The sequence below is a fragment of the Odontesthes bonariensis genome, chromosome 9 (genome assembly GCF_027942865.1).
Source record: "Odontesthes bonariensis isolate fOdoBon6 chromosome 9, fOdoBon6.hap1, whole genome shotgun sequence".
Classification (NCBI taxonomy): domain Eukaryota; kingdom Metazoa; phylum Chordata; class Actinopteri; order Atheriniformes; family Atherinopsidae; genus Odontesthes; species Odontesthes bonariensis.
The window spans coordinates 2,257,061-2,275,722 of NC_134514.1; the positions used below are offsets into that span (position 1 = coordinate 2,257,061).

Genomic DNA, 18,662 nt, shown 5'->3' on the forward strand with positions numbered 1-18,662 from the left:
AGAGGGGCCTGATAACTGAAGGCTCTGCCTCCCAAACTGGCAGCTGGTTCCTCAGAGAGGGGCCTGATAACTGAAGGCTCTGCCTCCCAAACTGGCAGCTGGTTCCACAGAGAGGGGCCTGATAACTGAAGGCTCTGCCTCCCAAACTGGCAGCTGGGTCCACAGAGAGGGGCCTGATAACTGAAGGCTCTGCCTCCCAAACTGGCAGCTGGGTCCACAGAGAGGGGCCTGATAACTGAAGGCTCTGCCTCCCAAACTGGCAGCTGGTTCCACAGAGAGGGGCCTGATAACTGAAGGCTCTGCCTCCCAAACTGGCAGCTGGTTCCACAGAGAGGGGCCTGATAACTGAAGGCTCTGCCTCCCAAACTGGCAGCTGGTTCCACAGAGAGCGGCCTGATAACTGAAGGCTCTGCCTCCCAAACTGGCAGCTGGTTCCACAGAGAGCGGCCTGATAACTGAAGGCTCTGCCTCCCAAACTGGCAGCTGGTTCCACAGAGAGGGGCCTGATAACTGAAGGCTCTGCCTCCCAAACTGGCAGCTGGTTCCACAGAGAGCGGCCTGATAACTGAAGGCTCTGCCTCCCAAACTGGCAGCTGGTTCCACAGAGAGGGGCCTGATAACTGAGGGGCCTGATAACTGAAGGCTCTGCCTCCCAAACTGGCAGCTGGTTCCACATAGAGGGACCTGATAACTGAAGGCTCTGCCTCCCAAACTGGCAGCTGGTTCCACAGAGAGGGGCCTGATAACTGAAGGCTCTGCCTCCCAAACTGGCAGCTGGTTCCCCAGAGAGGGGCCTGATAACTGAAGGCTCTGCCTCCCAAACTGGCAGCTGGTTCCACAGAGAGGGGCCTTATAACCGAAGGCTCTGCCTCCCAAACTGGCAGCTGGTTCCACAGAGAGCGGCCTGATAACTGAAGGCTCTGCCTCCCAAACTGGCAGCTGGTTCCACATAGAGGGACCTGATAACTGAAGGCTCTGCCTCCCAAACTGGCAGCTGGTTCCACAGAGAGGGGCCTGATAACTGAAGGCTCTGCCTCCCAAACTGGCAGCTGGTTCCCCAGAGAGGGGCCTGATAACTGAAGGCTCTGCCTCCCAAACTGGCAGCTGGTTCCACAGAGAGGGGCCTGATAACTGAAGGCTCTGCCTCCCAAACTGGCAGCTGGTTCCACAGAGAGTGGCCTGATAACTGAAGGCTCTGCCTCCCAAACTGGCAGCTGGTTCCACAGAGAGGGGCCTGATAACTGAAGGCTCTGCCTCCCAAACTGGCAGCTGGTTCCACAGAGAGGGGCCTGATAACTGAAGGCTCTGCCTCCCAAACTGGCAGCTGGTTCCACAGAGAGGGGCCTGATAACTGAAGGCTCTGCCTCCCAAACTGGCAGCTGGTTCCTCAGAGAGGGGCCTGTTAACTGAAGGCTCTGCCTCCCAAACTGGCAGCTGGTTCCTCAGAGAGGGGCCTGATAACTGAAGGCTCTGATAACTGACTGTGTGTTAATGTGTGTAGATGTGAATGAGTGCCTCCAGCCGGGGCTGTGTGAGAACGGGCTCTGTGTGAACACCAGGGGGAGCTATAGCTGTGTGTGTAGGGTGGGGTTCATCCTCGACGCCGCGCACGGAATCTGCATCTGTAAGTAACACACACACACTCACGTGCACGTGCACGCCGCTGCCGGCTTGAACGTGAAAAGAGGAATAAAGCGACTTCTGTCGGGACTTCCAGAACCCGTCTGAGCTGCTCTGGTGTTCCTGCTGGAGTTTCTGCTCAGAGAAACTGACACTTTTAGGCTTTAAACCTTCTACAGTTCAGACTTTTTTATTTCAGCATCTTCTAAAGTCTTTCAAGTCTTCAAAAAACAGAATTATTCAGAATAAATCTCACTAAATTTAGTCTTTCAGTATTAAATCTGTCCACAGTAAGATGGTGAAACTGGTGTTTCTGCCTTTTTTCAACGCATTGGATTTAAAATTAAATTAAATTATAATTTCTATTTTACAGAGCAAATATTCAGACCAAATCAGGTGACATATTTAGTAAAACTCCTTCTTCCTGTTCCTGGGAGCATATATCAGGGCGTCTGAGGTGTAAAACTCCTTCTTCCTGTTCCTGGGAGCATATATCAGGGCGTCTGAGGTGTAAAACCCCTTCTTCCTGTTCCTGGGAGCATATATCAGGGCGTCTGAGGTGTAAAACTCCTTCTTCCTGTTCCTGGGAGCATATATCAGGGCGTCTGAGGTGTAAAACCCCTTCTTCCTGTTCCTGGGAGCATAAATCAGGGCGTCTGAGGTCACTGCATACTGTACATCTCAATAAGACCTCAGAAAATTATGCCAAATTGTTAAAAAATGGCAGAACGTACATAAAAAGAATGACTCCTGTAATACTCGGATGCCAATACTTTTAATATTAATGCTTAATTTCCACAATTAGCAGAAGAACATCCAGACGATTTGGGCCTAAACAACCGTTAATCTAATTTCTTAAGCAGAAACAGTAAGTTTTGTTTTACAGTTTTAGTCTGAACGTCCATCAGATTTTAGTTAAACGTTTCTCCCACTGACCATCATCAGAGTTCCGGTTTTTCTGGTTTTTCTGCTCAGACGGTTTCAGTGAAGCCTGACCGGTGTTCGCCTATTCCAACCGGCATTCAATCAGAGGAGGAGGAGCTGCGGGATGCTGGTCTGCCTGCTGTCTGGTGACATCGTGCCGATCCAAGCTTAACGCCGGTTCATTAACAACATGTCTGCGTTCGGTTTTCTGTTTTTTCTGCCAACATCTTTATCGTCCTACAGATGTTTTTCCAGGGTACAAAATGTCTTGTGCTTCACAGAAACAAACAAACACCAGTTTTTAAACTCTCTCAAACCCCAATAAGAGCCTCCAAACAATTAATTAATTAATTACTTTGTGATTCATGTTGAGTTAACTGTGAACAATCATGCGATTAATTTGCGATTAATGTTGAGTTAACTGTGAACAATCATGCGATTAATTTGCGATTAATGTTGAGTTAACTGTGAACAATCATGCGATTAATTTGCAATTAATGTTGAGTTAACTGAACAATCATGCGATTACTTCGTGATTAATGTTGAGTTAACTGTGAACAATCATGCGATTAATTTGCGATTAATGTTGAGTTAACTGAACAATCATGCAATTAATTTGTGATCAATATTGAGTTAACTGAACAATCATGCGATTAATTTGCGATTAATGTTAACTGAACAATCATGCGATTACTTCGCGATTAATGTTGAGTTAACTGTGAACAATCATGCGTTTAATTTGCGATTAATGTTGAGTTAACTGAACAATCATGGGATTACTTCGTGATTAATGTTGAGTTAACTGTGAACAATCATGCGATTAATTCGCGATTAATGTTGAGTTAACTGTGAACAATCATGCGATTAATTTGCGATTAATGTTGAGTTAACTGTAAACAATCATGCGATTAATTTGCGATTAATGTTGAGTTAACTGTAAACAATCATGCGATTAATGTTGAGTTGTGAACAATCATGCGATTACTTTGCGATTAATGTTGTTAACTGTGAACAATCATGCGATTAATTTGCGATTAATTTTGAGTTAACTGAACAATCATGCGATTAACTTGCGATTAATGTTGAGTTAACTGTGAACAATCATGCGATTAACTTGCGATTAATGTTGAGTTAACTGTGAACAATCATGCGATTAATTTTCGATTAATGTTGAGTTAACTGTGAACAATCATGCGATTACTTCGTGATTAATGTTGAGTTAATTGTGAACAATCATGCGATTACTTTGCGATTAATGTTGTTAACTGTGAACAATCATGCGATTAATTTGTGATCAATATTGAGTTAACTGAACAATCATGCGATTAATTTGCGATTAATGTTAACTGTGAACAATCATGCGATTACTTCGCGATTAATGTTGAGTTAACTGAACAATCATGCGTTTAATTCGCGATTAATGTTGAGTTAACTGTGAACAATCATGCGTTTAATTTGCGATTAATGTTGAGTTAACTGTAAACAATCATGCGATTAATTTGCGATTCATGTTGAGTTAACTGTGAAAAATCATGCGATTAATTTGCGATTCATGTTAACTGTGAACAATCATGCGATTACTTCGCGATTAATGTTGAGTTAACTGTGAACAATCATGCGATTACTTCGCGATTAATGTTGAGTTAACTGTGAACAATCATGCGTTTAATTCGCGATTAATGTTGAGTTAACTGTGAACAATCATGCGATTACTTCGCGATTAATGTTGAGTTAACTGTGAACAATCATGCGATTAATTCGCGATTAATGTTGAGTTAACTGTAAACAATCATGCGATTAATGTTGAGTTAATTGTGAACAATCATGCGATTAACTTGCGATTAATGTTGAGTTAACTGAACAATCATGCGTTTAATTTGCGATTAATGTTGAGTTAACTGTGAACAATCATGCGATTACTTCGCGATTAATGTTGAGTTAACTGTGAACAATCATGCGATTAATTCGCGATTAATGTTGAGTTAACTGTGAACAATCATGCGATTAATTCGCGATTAATGTTGAGTTAACTGTAAACAATCATGCGATTAATTTGCGATTAATGTTGAGTTAACTGTAAACAATCATGCGATTAATGTTGAGTTAATTGTGAACAATCATGCGATTACTTTGCGATTAATGTTGTTAACTGTGAACAATCATGCGATTAATTTGCGATTAATTTTGAGTTAACTGAACAATCATGCGATTAATTTGTGATCAATATTGAGTTAACTGAACAATCATGCGATTAATTTGCGATTAATGTTAACTGTGAACAATCATGCGATTACTTCGCGATTAATGTTGAGTTAACTGAACAATCATGCGTTTAATTCGCGATTAATGTTGAGTTAACTGTGAACAATCATGCGTTTAATTTGCGATTAATGTTGAGTTAACTGTAAACAATCATGCGATTAATTTGCGATTCATGTTAACTGTGAACAATCATGCGATTACTTCGCGATTAATGTTGAGTTAACTGTGAACAATCATGCGATTACTTCGCGATTAATGTTGAGTTAACTGTGAACAATCATGCGTTTAATTCGCGATTAATGTTGAGTTAACTGTGAACAATCATGCGATTACTTCGCGATTAATGTTGAGTTAACTGTGAACAATCATGCGATTAATTCGCGATTAATGTTGAGTTAACTGTAAACAATCATGCGATTAATGTTGAGTTAATTGTGAACAATCATGCGATTAACTTGCGATTAATGTTGAGTTAACTGAACAATCATGCGTTTAATTTGCGATTAATGTTGAGTTAACTGTGAACAATCATGCGATTACTTCGCGATTAATGTTGAGTTAACTGTGAACAATCATGCGATTAATTCGCGATTAATGTTGAGTTAACTGTGAACAATCATGCGATTAATTCGCGATTAATGTTGAGTTAACTGTAAACAATCATGCGATTAATTTGCGATTAATGTTGAGTTAACTGTAAACAATCATGCGATTAATGTTGAGTTAATTGTGAACAATCATGCGATTACTTTGCGATTAATGTTGTTAACTGTGAACAATCATGCGATTAATATGCGATTAATTTTGAGTTAACTGAACAATCATGCGATTAATTTGCGATTAATGTTGAGTTTACTGTGAACAATCATGCGATTAATTTGCGATTAATGTTGAGTTAACTGTGAACAATCATGCGATTAATTTGTGATTAATGTTGTTAACTGTGAACAATCATGCGATTAATGTTGAGTTAACTGTGAACAATCATGCGATTAATTTGCGATTCATGTTGAGTTAACTGAACAATCATGCGATTAATTTGCGATTCATGTTGAGTTAACTGTGAAAAATCATGCGATTAATTTGCGATTCATGTTGAGTTAACTGTGAACAATCATGCGATTAATTTGCGATTCATGTTGAGTTAACTGTGAACAATCATGCGATTAATTTGCGATTCATGTTGAGTCAACTGAACAATCATGCGATTACTTTGCGATTCATGTTGAGTCAACTGTGAACAATCATACGATTACTTTGCGATTCATGTTAACTGTGAACAATCATGTGATTACTTCCCGATTAATGTTGAGATAACTGTGAACAGGTTTGGTTCAGGCTGTCCACCTCAGAGCTTGTTTTCTGTTTCTGACTGCGTCTCTTTTACCCATAGAACAGCATGTTCTGGTTCTGCATGCAGCGCTCTGCCGGCACTTCGGCTCTCGGCTCGGTTCGGACCCCAAACACGAGCTCTGAGCTCCTTCCATGCAGCTCATCCCCGTCTTTGTGTGTCCTCCTCAGCCCACAGTGTGATATCAGAAGTGAAGGGTCAGTGTTACCGGGTCCTGGACTCGGGTGTTGGTCCGTCCTCCTGCTCCATGCCGATTGTCCGAAACATCACCAAACAGATCTGCTGCTGCAGCCGGGTCGGCAAAGCCTGGGGACCCGACTGCCAGAGGTGCCCTTACTTTGGTTCAGGTGGGTCATCAGGCTGGGAACTCCAGCCTGCTCTTTGGCTCCTCCTACAGGTGTGAGATGTAACACCACTGTCATAATAACTGTGGCTGTGTTCAAACCGCATACTTCTCCTATTACTCCTACTAACTTTCTGAGTTAGTGTGCGAGTTTGAGTAAGCGAGAAGTTCCCGGATGCATACTAGATTCTCTGAAATGTTGGGTATGCATCATGAGGTTACTACTCATACTCAAACTACCCAAGATGCAACGTAACGTGACGTTGCCGATCGTCATTTCCTGTCAAAACGGCAGTTTCAAGCTAGCTACAACGAGGGTAGGTTCACTTCCTGTTTTCAAAACAAAAGCACCAATTGTATGGTAATGGCTTTCCCTATGATAAAAGGCAACGGGTATTTTATTTTGTGAAAATAACAGGAAGTGCGTTGCTCACTGCGGCTAGCTTTAGTAGCGCCGAATTCGTGGGAACAAAATTGTAAACAGCCGGTATTTTGTCAGGTTTTCAACACGTTGGGGATCTAAACGACTACTTTCTCACCTGAAAATGTTTCAAATGTTGCTAAAGTTTACAGAGTTTAGAGCTTTAGAGAAATCAGCTTCAGGCCGGCTGATTTCAGCTCGGGCAGGAGCGAAATGCATTGTGGGTAAACACTCTGAATACTGTCTGATCGATGAATATGTAGTATGGAAGTATGTGGTATGAAGTATGCAGGATCTAGTATGCAGTATGCAGTATGCAGTATGCAGTATCTAGTATGCAGTATGCAGTATGTAGTATGTAGTATATAGTATGCGGTTTCGAACACAGCCGTAGAACCCTGCACACGTGCAGCCATACACATGAATTCCTTGTTGAAGAGGCCACAAAGTATTCATCAAAAATCCAGAATAATTCTAGGCGACCATAAAGTAAAACATTCTGAGTCGTAAATTGCAAAATCTCAGCTTCCGGATGTTTAAAGGCAGTTTTGTCATTTAACTTTTTTTCTCCCCCAAAACAACAAAATATGAGAAGTTAAATTAATAAATCAATCGATCAAGAATTAAATTCATTGGAAAAGGACACATATGATTGACTGAAATGTATGCATGTGCGTAAAGCAAACAGATTTGTCTGCTCTGTTGGTAAAATAATTGAAAAATATCCCATTAAGGTGCATTTGGAACATTAAATGAAATTGTGATTAATTTGTGATTAATGTTCAGTTAACTATGAACAATTGTGCAATTAATATGCGATTAATGTTGAGTTAATTGTGGACAATCCTATGATTAATTCGCGATTAATGTTGAGTTAACTGTGGACAATCCTGCGATTAATCGCGATTAAATATTTAAATCAGTTGAGGGCCCGAATAATTATAACTCGCTGTGTTTATCTCTTTTTTTTTTTTCTTTGGTCCAGGCTAACGACTTTAAATCCATCACAAAGTTTGTCTGTAGATGACAGGAAATGACAGGAGCTTCTCAAAGTCACGAAAGGATCCTTATCGGCTGGATTTCTAGGACACCACATCATAAAATCTCACAGAAAGACTGATCCGATTTCAAGGATCCTTTAAAGGACTTCATCTGGTGAAGTTTCAAGGATGCCTCGGTGTTCTTAGAGCCCCCAAAATCATTCATCGAAGACGTTTAGATGGAAAATGAATCTAGGATGGCATAATATTCTTTGTTTTGTTTGTTTTCTTAAAATGTTGTGTGAAGGGTACTGACAACATGTCCCATACCCACATGTTAGGATACTCCATTGACTGTTTGGCCATGACCCGTTCCATTTTGTAGTGGTGATAATTTGACCCTTTTCTTTTTAATGGGGATCAAGAAGTAGGGCTCATCTATCCCTTCAGCTGAGGCGCTTTGGGCCCATTGGGTGACGAGATGAAACCCACCCTTTAAACCCAGGGCACCTCCTCAATCTGCAGCAATAAAAAACAGAGGGATCGTTTTTCTGTGTTTCAGATGTTGACGTTCACATGTTTCTTCCCTTTGTTACTCCTCCAGTTGCCTTTAAGGAAATCTGCCCGGCTGGTCCTGGTTATCACTACACAGCAGCAACTCTTCAGTTCACCCAGAGAGTCAACGAGCAGCTGAGCAGCCGAGGATCCCTGCTGACGCCGCAGGACAACAAAGGTAGCTGATCAGCTCGTCATTCTGTGCAGGACGGCACTGTATGGAGATATATAAACATATATAACAAATATATATATAGGGCTGGGCGAGTTAACTCGTTATTAATGCTTTAACTCGTTAATTATTTAACGCCGATAAATATTTTATCGCACATTAACGCAGGTTTTATTATTTATTTTATTATTGTAAACAACAAACAGGTTGAGCATTAACCTAGTTTTAAATTTGCAAAAGGTTAGCAAGTATTAGCATTAGCAATAAAGCTAATATTAACCTATCTCTAAACTAGCAATCACAATAGCAACAAGCTAAATTAGCTTAGCCTAGCATTGAATTAGGATTGTTTTTTTTAACCCAACCAAGAGCAGAAGCCTCAAGCTAAAAACAAAGGTGAGTCCGACTCCTTTTTCTCCACTACAAAGTCTTATCTTTATCGATACTGCGATATATATCGATACTTCGTTTCCCGATAAAGTATCGATTTTTTGCCAAATGTTATGGCACTTTTATTTATATGGCAGCACATTTAAAATAAAACTAAATGCTATAAGCTATAATTTCCGATTAATGTTGAGTTAACTGTGAACAATCATGCGATTAATGTTGAGTTAACTGTGGACAAACACAAGATTTTTTTTATTTTAACGTGTTTATAAGAATCATCTGTTGTTCACCAGCAGTTAAAGGGATTACAATATTACTGGGCATGTATTGTTGTAATGTTTTAAATACTTGAACGCAGTTTTTCTAGAGAAGATAATTGTTTTGTATATGGGATTATCTTTTGGGCTTTCACATGCGCGAGCGTACAACCAGCCGGTGAGTGACATGCTGTTTATAAAGTTGTTTTGTAACGTCCCCATGCCAGTAATGTGAGAACCATGCATATGGTTTTGATGGTAAGGCTTGTGACTTTATTGTTGGATGGTTTATAAAGTGGTGTGACGTTTCTGCAGTGTGTAAGTTGTCGTTTTACGTGGAAGGGTTAGCGCTTGCCCCTTAGCCACCACGTATTAGCCTCGCATGACAGGCTGAGCGAACAGCGCTATCTCCACACAGGGAGCGCAGATACGCACCTCTCTGTGTCCTACTGTCAGTATTTACCGGAGTTCCCCTTTAAAATGCTTCCGTTCTTGAATGATGAATAAAACATCAACAATATCTTCACCCCCCTTCCAGGTCCTGAATCTGGGTCCAGTGGTGGTGGAACCCACAGCTCTCAGCAGAAACCCTCCTCCACTGGAACCAGTATTTCCAGTTCTGCATCAGCTGGTACCAGCCTCAGACCCAGCCTCAGACCCAGCCTCAGACCCAGCCTCAGACCCAGCCTCAGACCCAGCCTCAGACCCAGCCCAGCCAGGCCCGTACAGCCTCCCACCACAGCCGTCCAGGGCAGGCCAGCCACCCAGCAGAACCGGTCCAGCTCTTCCCCGTCACTCACAACACAACCAAAACCTCAGCTTCCAGGTAGCTCTCTCTGAAACCTGAACCCTGAATCTATCTCATAGAAAAGGAAGATTAAAACGGTCCCTGTATATGTGTTTATTGGGTGTAACTGGGTGGGTTTTTGCTCTCAGCAGGCAGTCAGCCCTCCTCTGGGTCCTCCTCTGGGTCCTCCTCTGGGTCCTCCTCTGGGTCCTCCTCTGGGTCCTCCTCTGGGTCCTCCTCTGGTTCCTCCTCTGGATCGTCTTTGGGGTCCCGACCCGATCAGCCAGCAGCCCGAGGGGACTCGCTCCCAGCTCCAGCCCAGCCACAGAGCCCGGAGCGCGGGTCCAGACCCGGCGGAGAGCTCCCCCCCCAGCAGAACAAGCCAGCTATGAGCCCAACAACCCGACCTACCAGAGTCCAGAGTGAGTACCAGCACCAACAGACAGGAGTCAGGGAACAAAAGTTCTGACATTCATGTCATCGAGACTGAAAATAAATCAGATTTTCGTCTCATTTTTCTCTTAGAACTGAAAAGAAATCAGATTTTTTTTTTCTCATTTTTCACTTAAAACTGAAAATAAATCAGATTTTTGTCTCATTTTTCTGTTTAAAACTGAAAAGAAATCAGATTTTTGTCTAATTTTTCTCTTAAAACTGAAAAGAAATCAGATTTTTTTCTCATTTTTCTCTTAAAACTGAAAATAAATCATATTTTTGTCTCATTTTTCACTTAAAACTGAAAATAAATCAGATTTTTGTCTCATTTTTCTGTTTAAAACTGAAAAGAAATCAGATTTTTCTCTAATTTTTCTCTTAAAACTGAAAATAAATCACATTTTTGTGAAATGTTTCTCATAAAACTGAAAAAAATCAGATTTTTGTGTCATTTTTCTCTTAAAACTGAAAAGAAATCAGATTTTTGTATAATTTTTCTCTTAAAATTGAAAATAAATCCGAATTTTTGTATAGTTTTTCTCTTAAAACTGAAAAGAAATCAGATTTTTTTTCCTCATTTTTCTGTTAAAACTGAAAATAAATCAGATTTTTGTCTCATTTTTCTCTTAAAACTGAAAATAAATCCGATTTTTGTCTCATTTTTCTGTTTAAAACTGAAAAGAAATCAGATTTTTCTCTAATTTTTCTCTTAAAACTGAAAATAAATCACATTTTTGTGAAATGTTTCTCATAAAACTGAAAAAAATCAGATTTTTGTGTCATTTTTCTCTTAAAACTGAAAAGAAATCAGATTTTTGTATAATTTTTCTCTTAAAATTGAAAATAAATCCGAATTTTTGTATAGTTTTTCTCTTAAAACTGAAAAGAAATCAGATTTTTTTCCTCATTTTTCTGTTAAAACTGAAAATAAATCAGATTTTTGTCTCATTTTTCTCTTAAAACTGAAAATAAATCAGAATTTTGTCTAATTTTTCTCTTAAAACTGAAAATAAATCACATTTTTCTCTAATTTTTCTCTTAAAACTGAAAATAAATCACATTTTTGTCAAATGTTACTCATAAAACTGAAAAAAATCAGATTTTTGTGTCATTTTTCTCTTAAAACTGAAAATAAATCCGATTTTTGTCTAATTTTTCTCTTAAAACTGCAGGGGTGCGCGGGGCATGTGAGAGCAGACCAGGTGTGTGTGGGCGTGGCCGCTGTGTGGACCAGCCAGGTGGGAAACACACCTGTGTGTGTGATCAGGGATTCCAGCCCAACTCTCAGCGCACAAACTGTCACGGTGAGGCGGATTTATCCTTTCAATTTATTCAGATTCTGATTATATTTGTAAATATTTTTAGTTTATTTTATGATGATTTTTATGATATTTTTGATAGTTTTCTAAATTCAGATTATTTAAAATATTGTTTTGAATTATTTGAGGACATTTGACATCTTAAATATTTTTAGATATTGATCATCTTTTGAGTTTTATTTTTATTATAGCTTATAGTTTTATTCCATATTTGTTCATAATATTTCTTATTTTTCTGTTACTCATCAATTTAATTGATTATCTTTGTTTATATAATGTTTCTTACTTCTTATCTTTTATTCTTTTTATATAATTCTTTATTGGTTTATCTTTCAGTTCTGACAAATTAATTCAGATTTTCTTTGTTTGCGACTTTGCTCTTTCCTTGTTTGTAAATTTTTAAATTTAAATATTGTTTAAATAATAGGAGAATATTTTATTGGGATGTTTCTGTAATCTTGATTATTTTTTAAAATATACTTTCCTTCATTTTTCAGATTTAAATAAATTCACTGTCTTTTGATGATTTTACTGTTTAAGTTTTATATTATCAGTCAATTTTTACTGACTTTTTAAAACTTTTAAAACTTTCATCTTCTCTACTGTTTTTTATGCATATTTATTTATTTATTTATCATTAATTTATTTTCCTAGCTGATGTTAAACAAAACTAATTTCTTCATGGCCGTTTATTCTCAGACGGATGAAAATCATTTTTGAAATGAGCGTATTTTCGTATCTTTTTGTGCGCAGACGTGAATGAGTGTGCGCAGTCTCCACCTGTGTGTTTGGTTGGAGAGTGTGTGAACACACCTGGCAGCTACAGGTGTGTGTGTCCCTCTGGATACAGAAGCAACAGCCAGCAGAACGGTTGCCAAGGTGACGCCCACTTCCTGTTGTTGGTTTGTTGAAATGTTTCTCGTTGTGTCTATACATTATTCGCTAATGAGTATATATAATATAATATTTAATTGGATGTGATTTGTTGTGTTTGCCTGAAAGTTGTAAAGAAAATCCAGAATATATTATAAAGATATCGTTAAAAAAAATCAGGAAAATATAAGAATAATATGTAAAAAATAATTGTCATACTTATTAGTGAGATAGTGTTTGTAAATGAGTTAAATATATTAGAATAGTAAAAAAAATGTTTAAAAAAAATATAGAAAATATTTTTGTTATCTATATAATAAAATTACAAGAAATTGAATAAAAAATATAAATAAAACAATATTTTCAGAATATTTTGAGATTAACAATAAAAAACATCTGAAACACCTTTTTTTACTTTATATTTTGATTAATAATTATTTAAATGAAAATGTTTTGTAAGAATAATATGTAAAAAATATTGTTTTTAAAAAATATAGAAAATATTTAAGTTTTCTATATAATATAATGTCCAAAAAGAAATATGAAAACATTTTAAGAATATTTCAAGATTAACAATAAAAATATCTGAAAGATGTTTTTTACTTTATATCTTCAAATCTGTTGAGAAAATATGATTAGAATATGTCCTAAAATCTGTTTTTATTGATTACGTTGTTTTTTAGGAGATTAATGAAATAACAACAATAATTAAATATTAATAATAATAATGATAACAATAATTAGATAAACAATTTGAAAACATGATGAAATATTGAGTTATACATTTGTGCGTTTTGTTGTGAACTCTCAGACATCGACGAGTGTCAGCAGAATCCCTGCAGAGACGGTCGCTGTGACAACACGCCGGGGAGCTACAGGTGTGTGTGTCCCTCTGGATACAGAAGCAACAGCCAGCAGAACGGTTGCCAAGGTGACGCCCACTTCCTGTTGTTGGTTTATTGAAATGTTTCTTGTTGTATGTACTTATTATTCGCTAATGAATATACATAATATAACATATAATTGCATGTGATTTGTGTGTTATGTGATACTTAATAGTAAGATAGTGTTTGTAAATGAGTTAAATATATTAGAATAGTAAAAAAACAATTTTTTAAATATAAGAAATATTTTGTTGTTATCTATATAATAAAATTACAAGAAAATAAATTAAAAATATAAATAAAATAATATTTTCAGAATATTTCAAGATTAACAATAAAAAACATCTGAAATACCTTTTTTTACTTTATATTTTGATTAATAATTATTTAAATGAAAATGTTTTGTAAGAATAATATGTAAAAAATATTGTTTTTAAAAAATATAGAAAATATTTAAGTTTTCTATATAATATAATGTCCAAAAAGAAATATGAAAACATTTTAAGAATATTTCAAGATTAACAATAAAAATATCTGAAATATGTTTTTTACTTTATATCTTCAAATCTGTTGAGAAAATATGATTAGAATATGTCCTAAAATCTGTTTTTATTGATTACGTTGTTTTTTTAGGAGATTAATGAAATAACAACAATAATTAAATATTAATGATAATAATGATAACAATAATTAAATAAACAATTTGAAAACATGATGAAATATTGAGTTATACATTTGTGCGTTTTGTTGTGAACTCTCAGACATCGACGAGTGTCAGCAGAATCCCTGCAGAGACGGTCGCTGTGACAACACGCCGGGGAGCTACAGGTGTGTCTGTCCCTCTGGATACAGAAGCAACAGCCAGCAGAACGGTTGCCAAGGTGACGCCCACTTCCTGTTGTTGGTTTATTGAAATGTTTCTTGTTGTATGTACTTATTATTCGCTAATGAATATACATAATATAACATATAATTGCATGTGATTTGTGTGTTATGTGATACTTAAAAGTAAGATAGTGTTTGTAAATGAGTTAAATATATTAGAATAGTAAAAAAAAATGTTTTAAATATAGGAAATATTTTGTTGTTATCTATCTAATAAAATTACAAGAAAATAAATTAAAAATATAAATAAAACAATATTTTCAGAATATTTCAAGATTAACAATAAAAAACATCTGAAATACCTTTTTTTACTTTATATTTAGATGAATAATTATTGAAATGACAATGTTTCGTAAGAATAATATGTAAAAATATTGTTTTAAAAAATATATAGAAAATATTTAAGTTTTCTATATAATATAATGTCCAAAAAGAAATATAAAAATATTTTAAGAATATTTCAAGATTAACAATAAAAATATCTGAAATATGTTTTTTACTTTATATCTTCAAATCTGTTGAGAAAATATGATTAGAATATGTCCTAAAATCTGTTTTTATTGATTACGTTGTTTTTTAGGAGATTAATGAAATAACAACAATAATTAAATATTAATGATAATAATGATAACAATAATTAGATAAACAATTTGAAAACATGATGAAATATAGAGTTATACATTTGTGCGTTTTGTTGTGAACTCTCAGACATCGACGAGTGTCAGCAGAATCCCTGCAGAGACGGTCGCTGTGACAACACGCCGGGGAGCTACAGGTGTGTCTGTCCCTCTGGATACAGAAGCAACAGCCAGCAGAACGGTTGCCAAGGTGACGCCCACTTCCTGTTGTTGGTTTATTGAAATGTTTCTTGTTGTATGTACTTATTATTCGCTAATGAATATACATAATATAACATATAATTGCATGTGATTTGTGTGTTATGTGATACTTAATAGTAAGATAGTGTTTGTAAATGAGTTAAATATATTAGAATAGTAAAAAAAAAATTTTTAAATATAGGAAATATTTTGTTGTTATCTATATAATAAAATTACAAGAAAATAAATTAAAAATATAAATAAAACAATATTTTCAGAATATTTCAAGATTAACAATAAAAAACATCTGAAATACCTTTTTTTACTTTATATTTAGATGAATAATTATTGAAATGACAATGTTTCGTAAGAATAATATGTAAAAATATTGTTTTAAAAAATATATAGAAAATATTTAAGTTTTCTATATAATATAATGTCCAAAAAGAAATATAAAAATATTTTAAGAATATTTCAAGATTAACAATAAAAATATCTGAAATATGTTTTTTACTTTATATCTTCAAATCTGTTGAGAAAATATGATTAGAATATGTCCTAAAATCTGTTTTTATTGATTACGTTGTTTTTTTAGGAGATTAATGAAATAACAACATAATTAAATATTAATAATAATAATGATAACAATAATTAGATAAACAATTTGAAAACATGATGAAATATTGAGTTATACATTTGTGCGTTTTGTTGTGAACTCTCAGACATCGACGAGTGTCAGCAGAATCCCTGCAGAGACGGTCGCTGTGACAACACGCCGGGCAGCTACAGGTGTGTCTGTCCCTCTGGATACAGAAGCAACAGCCAGCAGAACGGTTGCCAAGGTGACGCCCACTTCCTGTTGTTGGTTTGTTGAAATGTTTCTCGTTGTGTCTACTTATTATTTGCTTATAATTGGATGTGAATTGTTTTGTTTGCCTGAAAGTTGTAAAGAAAGTCTAGAATATATTTGATAAATATATCGTTAAAAAATCAGGAAAATGTAAGAATAAAATGTTAAAAATATTGTTTTAAAAAATATATAGAAAATGTTTTTTTTGCTATATAATGTCCCAAAATAATTATAAAAATATTTTAAGAATATTTTAAGATTAACAATAAAAATATCTGGAAAATGTTTTTTACTTTATATCTTCAAATCTGTTGAGAAAATATGATTAGAATATGTCCTAAAATCAGTTTTTATTGATTACATTGTGTTTTTTTACGAGATTAATGAAATAACAACAATAATTAAATATTAACAATAATAATAATAATGATAACAATAATTAGATAAAAAATTTGAAAACATTATGAAATATTAAATTATATATTTTATTATACGTTTTGTCGTGAACTCTCAGACATCGACGAGTGTCAGCAGAATCCCTGCAGAGACGGTCGCTGTGACAACACGCCGGGCAGCTACAGGTGTGTCTGTCGCCTTGGTTACAAGCTGGTTGGCAACACCTGCACAGGTACAGACACATGATGGCGCCACCTGCATGAAAACAGATCTGCTCGTCCAGTTGTGATTGAATATTTGAGCCTTCATCACCTGCTGAGTCATCAGGTCTTTATTAACGGCTCAGCATTGATTTTATTGATAATTATCATTTTTGTTATTTTTGATTTCACCTGTGTGTTCCAGATGTGGATGAGTGTGTGGACCCTATGCAGTGTCCTAGTCAGGAGTGCGTCAACACGCTGGGCTCGTACCGCTGCGCGTCCTGCCAGCCGGGGTACGGGCTGCTCAACGGGCTCTGCACAGGTAACGCCGCTCACCTGATCACAGCACTGTGGTGTTTAACGAGCGTTAGCCACATTTAGCTTAGCCTTCCAGCTTTCTAACATTTCTGGTGGAAACAGATGACTCAGATGGGGAAAAACCCGCCGTGTGCACCCAATGTTTCCACAGTGGAACTGATTAAAGACAAGATTAAGATGCGGGGAGTTACGGACTTTCTCTTGAAGCTCGTCTCCAAAACTTTCCTCCATTTCTACCGCAGCCAACGCTATGACCTTACATTCAGTCACATCTGGCCAGATGTGAGGTCATGGCAAGGTAATATGTTATTACTAAAGTAATATATGGTAACCTACTTAAAATAAAATGATTGTATAGCTGCAATATTTTGATGAGGAATCTGGTAATATGGTAATAATAATCCAGTTGTAATGAGGTAATATAGAACAATGTTTCCATAGTATTTAGGTTAGAATCAAACCTAAAGATGGCCTGAAAGTGGTGAAAACTGGTAATTAGCATATTATGGGGCTGAAATTCATCCCTTATGGACACTTTCTGTTTCAAGGTATCCAACTCAGTGGCTGTGTTCGAAACCGCATACTACATACTACATACTTGCAAACGGCATACTCATTCAATCAGACAGTATGCAGAGCGTTTACCCACAATGCATTTCGCTCCTGCCCGAGCCGAAATCAGCCGGCCTGAAGCTGATTTCCCTTAAGCTCTAAACTCTGTAAACTTTAGCAACATTTGAAACATTTTCAGGTGAGAAAGTAGTCGTTTAGATCCCCAACGTGTTGAAAACCTGACAAAATACCGGCTATTTACAATTTTGTTCCCACGAATACGGCGCTACTAAAGCTAGCCGCAGTGAGCTAACGCACTTCCGGTTATTTTCACAAAATAAAATACCCGTTGCCTTTTATCATAGGGAAAGCCATTAGGATACAATTGGTGCTTTTGTTTTGAAAACAGGAAGTGAACCTACCCTCGTTGTAGCTAGCTTGAAACTGCCGTTTTGACAGGAAATGACGATCGGCGACGTCACGTTACGTTGCATCTTGGGTAGTTTGAGTATGAGTAGTAACCTCATGATGCATACCCAACATTTAGGAGAATCTAGGATGCATCCGGGAACTTAAAAAAAGTTCAAGTTAGTAGGAGAAGTAGGCGGTTTTGAACAAAGCTAGTGTCACGGGGGGTGGAGCCTATCCCAGCTGTCATTGGGTGAGAGGCGGGGCAAACCTGGACAGGTCACGCTCACACTCTACGGACACTTTAGAGAAACCAGTTAACCACACAGAAAGGTATCAGCCAGGATTCAAACCAGGAATCATCTTGCTCGGAGGCGACGGTGCTGACCGGCACACCAACGTGCCGCCGGCTGTTTCAAGTTACCTTTAATTGAACTGAATGTTGGTTACCTGGAAACACCTGCAGTAATTCCCAGGTGAATGAATCAGAGGTTCCCCTTTCTGTTCCATCTCTGCAGATATCGATGAGTGTCGTCAGGCTCCGTGCTCCAACGGTCGCTGTGAAAACACACCCGGGAGCTTCCGCTGCGTCTGTCGCCATGGTTACAAGCTCCAGAACAACACCTGTACAGGTAAACGCTCTAATCTGGTGAATGATC

At 37.0% G+C, this 18,662-nt stretch overlaps 1 protein-coding gene across 9 annotated transcripts in view; it reads left to right on the forward strand.

The window, feature by feature from the left end:
- ltbp4 (latent transforming growth factor beta binding protein 4) overlaps positions 1-18,662 on the forward strand; it is a 79,020-nt gene that overhangs the window by 41,402 nt on the left and 18,956 nt on the right. For 3 of the 9 annotated variants that reach the window (XM_075472758.1, XM_075472756.1, XM_075472760.1), the window contains 14 exons: positions 1,502-1,624; positions 6,328-6,504; positions 8,506-8,634; positions 9,814-10,101; positions 10,212-10,484; positions 11,670-11,801; positions 12,570-12,695; positions 13,501-13,620; positions 14,335-14,454; positions 15,167-15,286; positions 15,999-16,118; positions 16,641-16,754; positions 16,928-17,047; positions 18,522-18,635. In XM_075472758.1, the coding sequence (XP_075328873.1) occupies positions 1,502-1,624; positions 6,328-6,504; positions 8,506-8,634; positions 9,814-10,101; positions 10,212-10,484; positions 11,670-11,801; positions 12,570-12,695; positions 13,501-13,620; positions 14,335-14,454; positions 15,167-15,286; positions 15,999-16,118; positions 16,641-16,754; positions 16,928-17,047; positions 18,522-18,635 (2,076 nt within the window). The remainder of the gene's footprint in view (positions 1-1,501; positions 1,625-6,327; positions 6,505-8,505; positions 8,635-9,813; positions 10,102-10,211; positions 10,485-11,669; positions 11,802-12,569; positions 12,696-13,500; positions 13,621-14,334; positions 14,455-15,166; positions 15,287-15,998; positions 16,119-16,640; positions 16,755-16,927; positions 17,048-18,521; positions 18,636-18,662) is intronic. The other 6 variants (XM_075472762.1, XM_075472763.1, XM_075472764.1 and 3 more) reach the window with 6 other exon arrangements.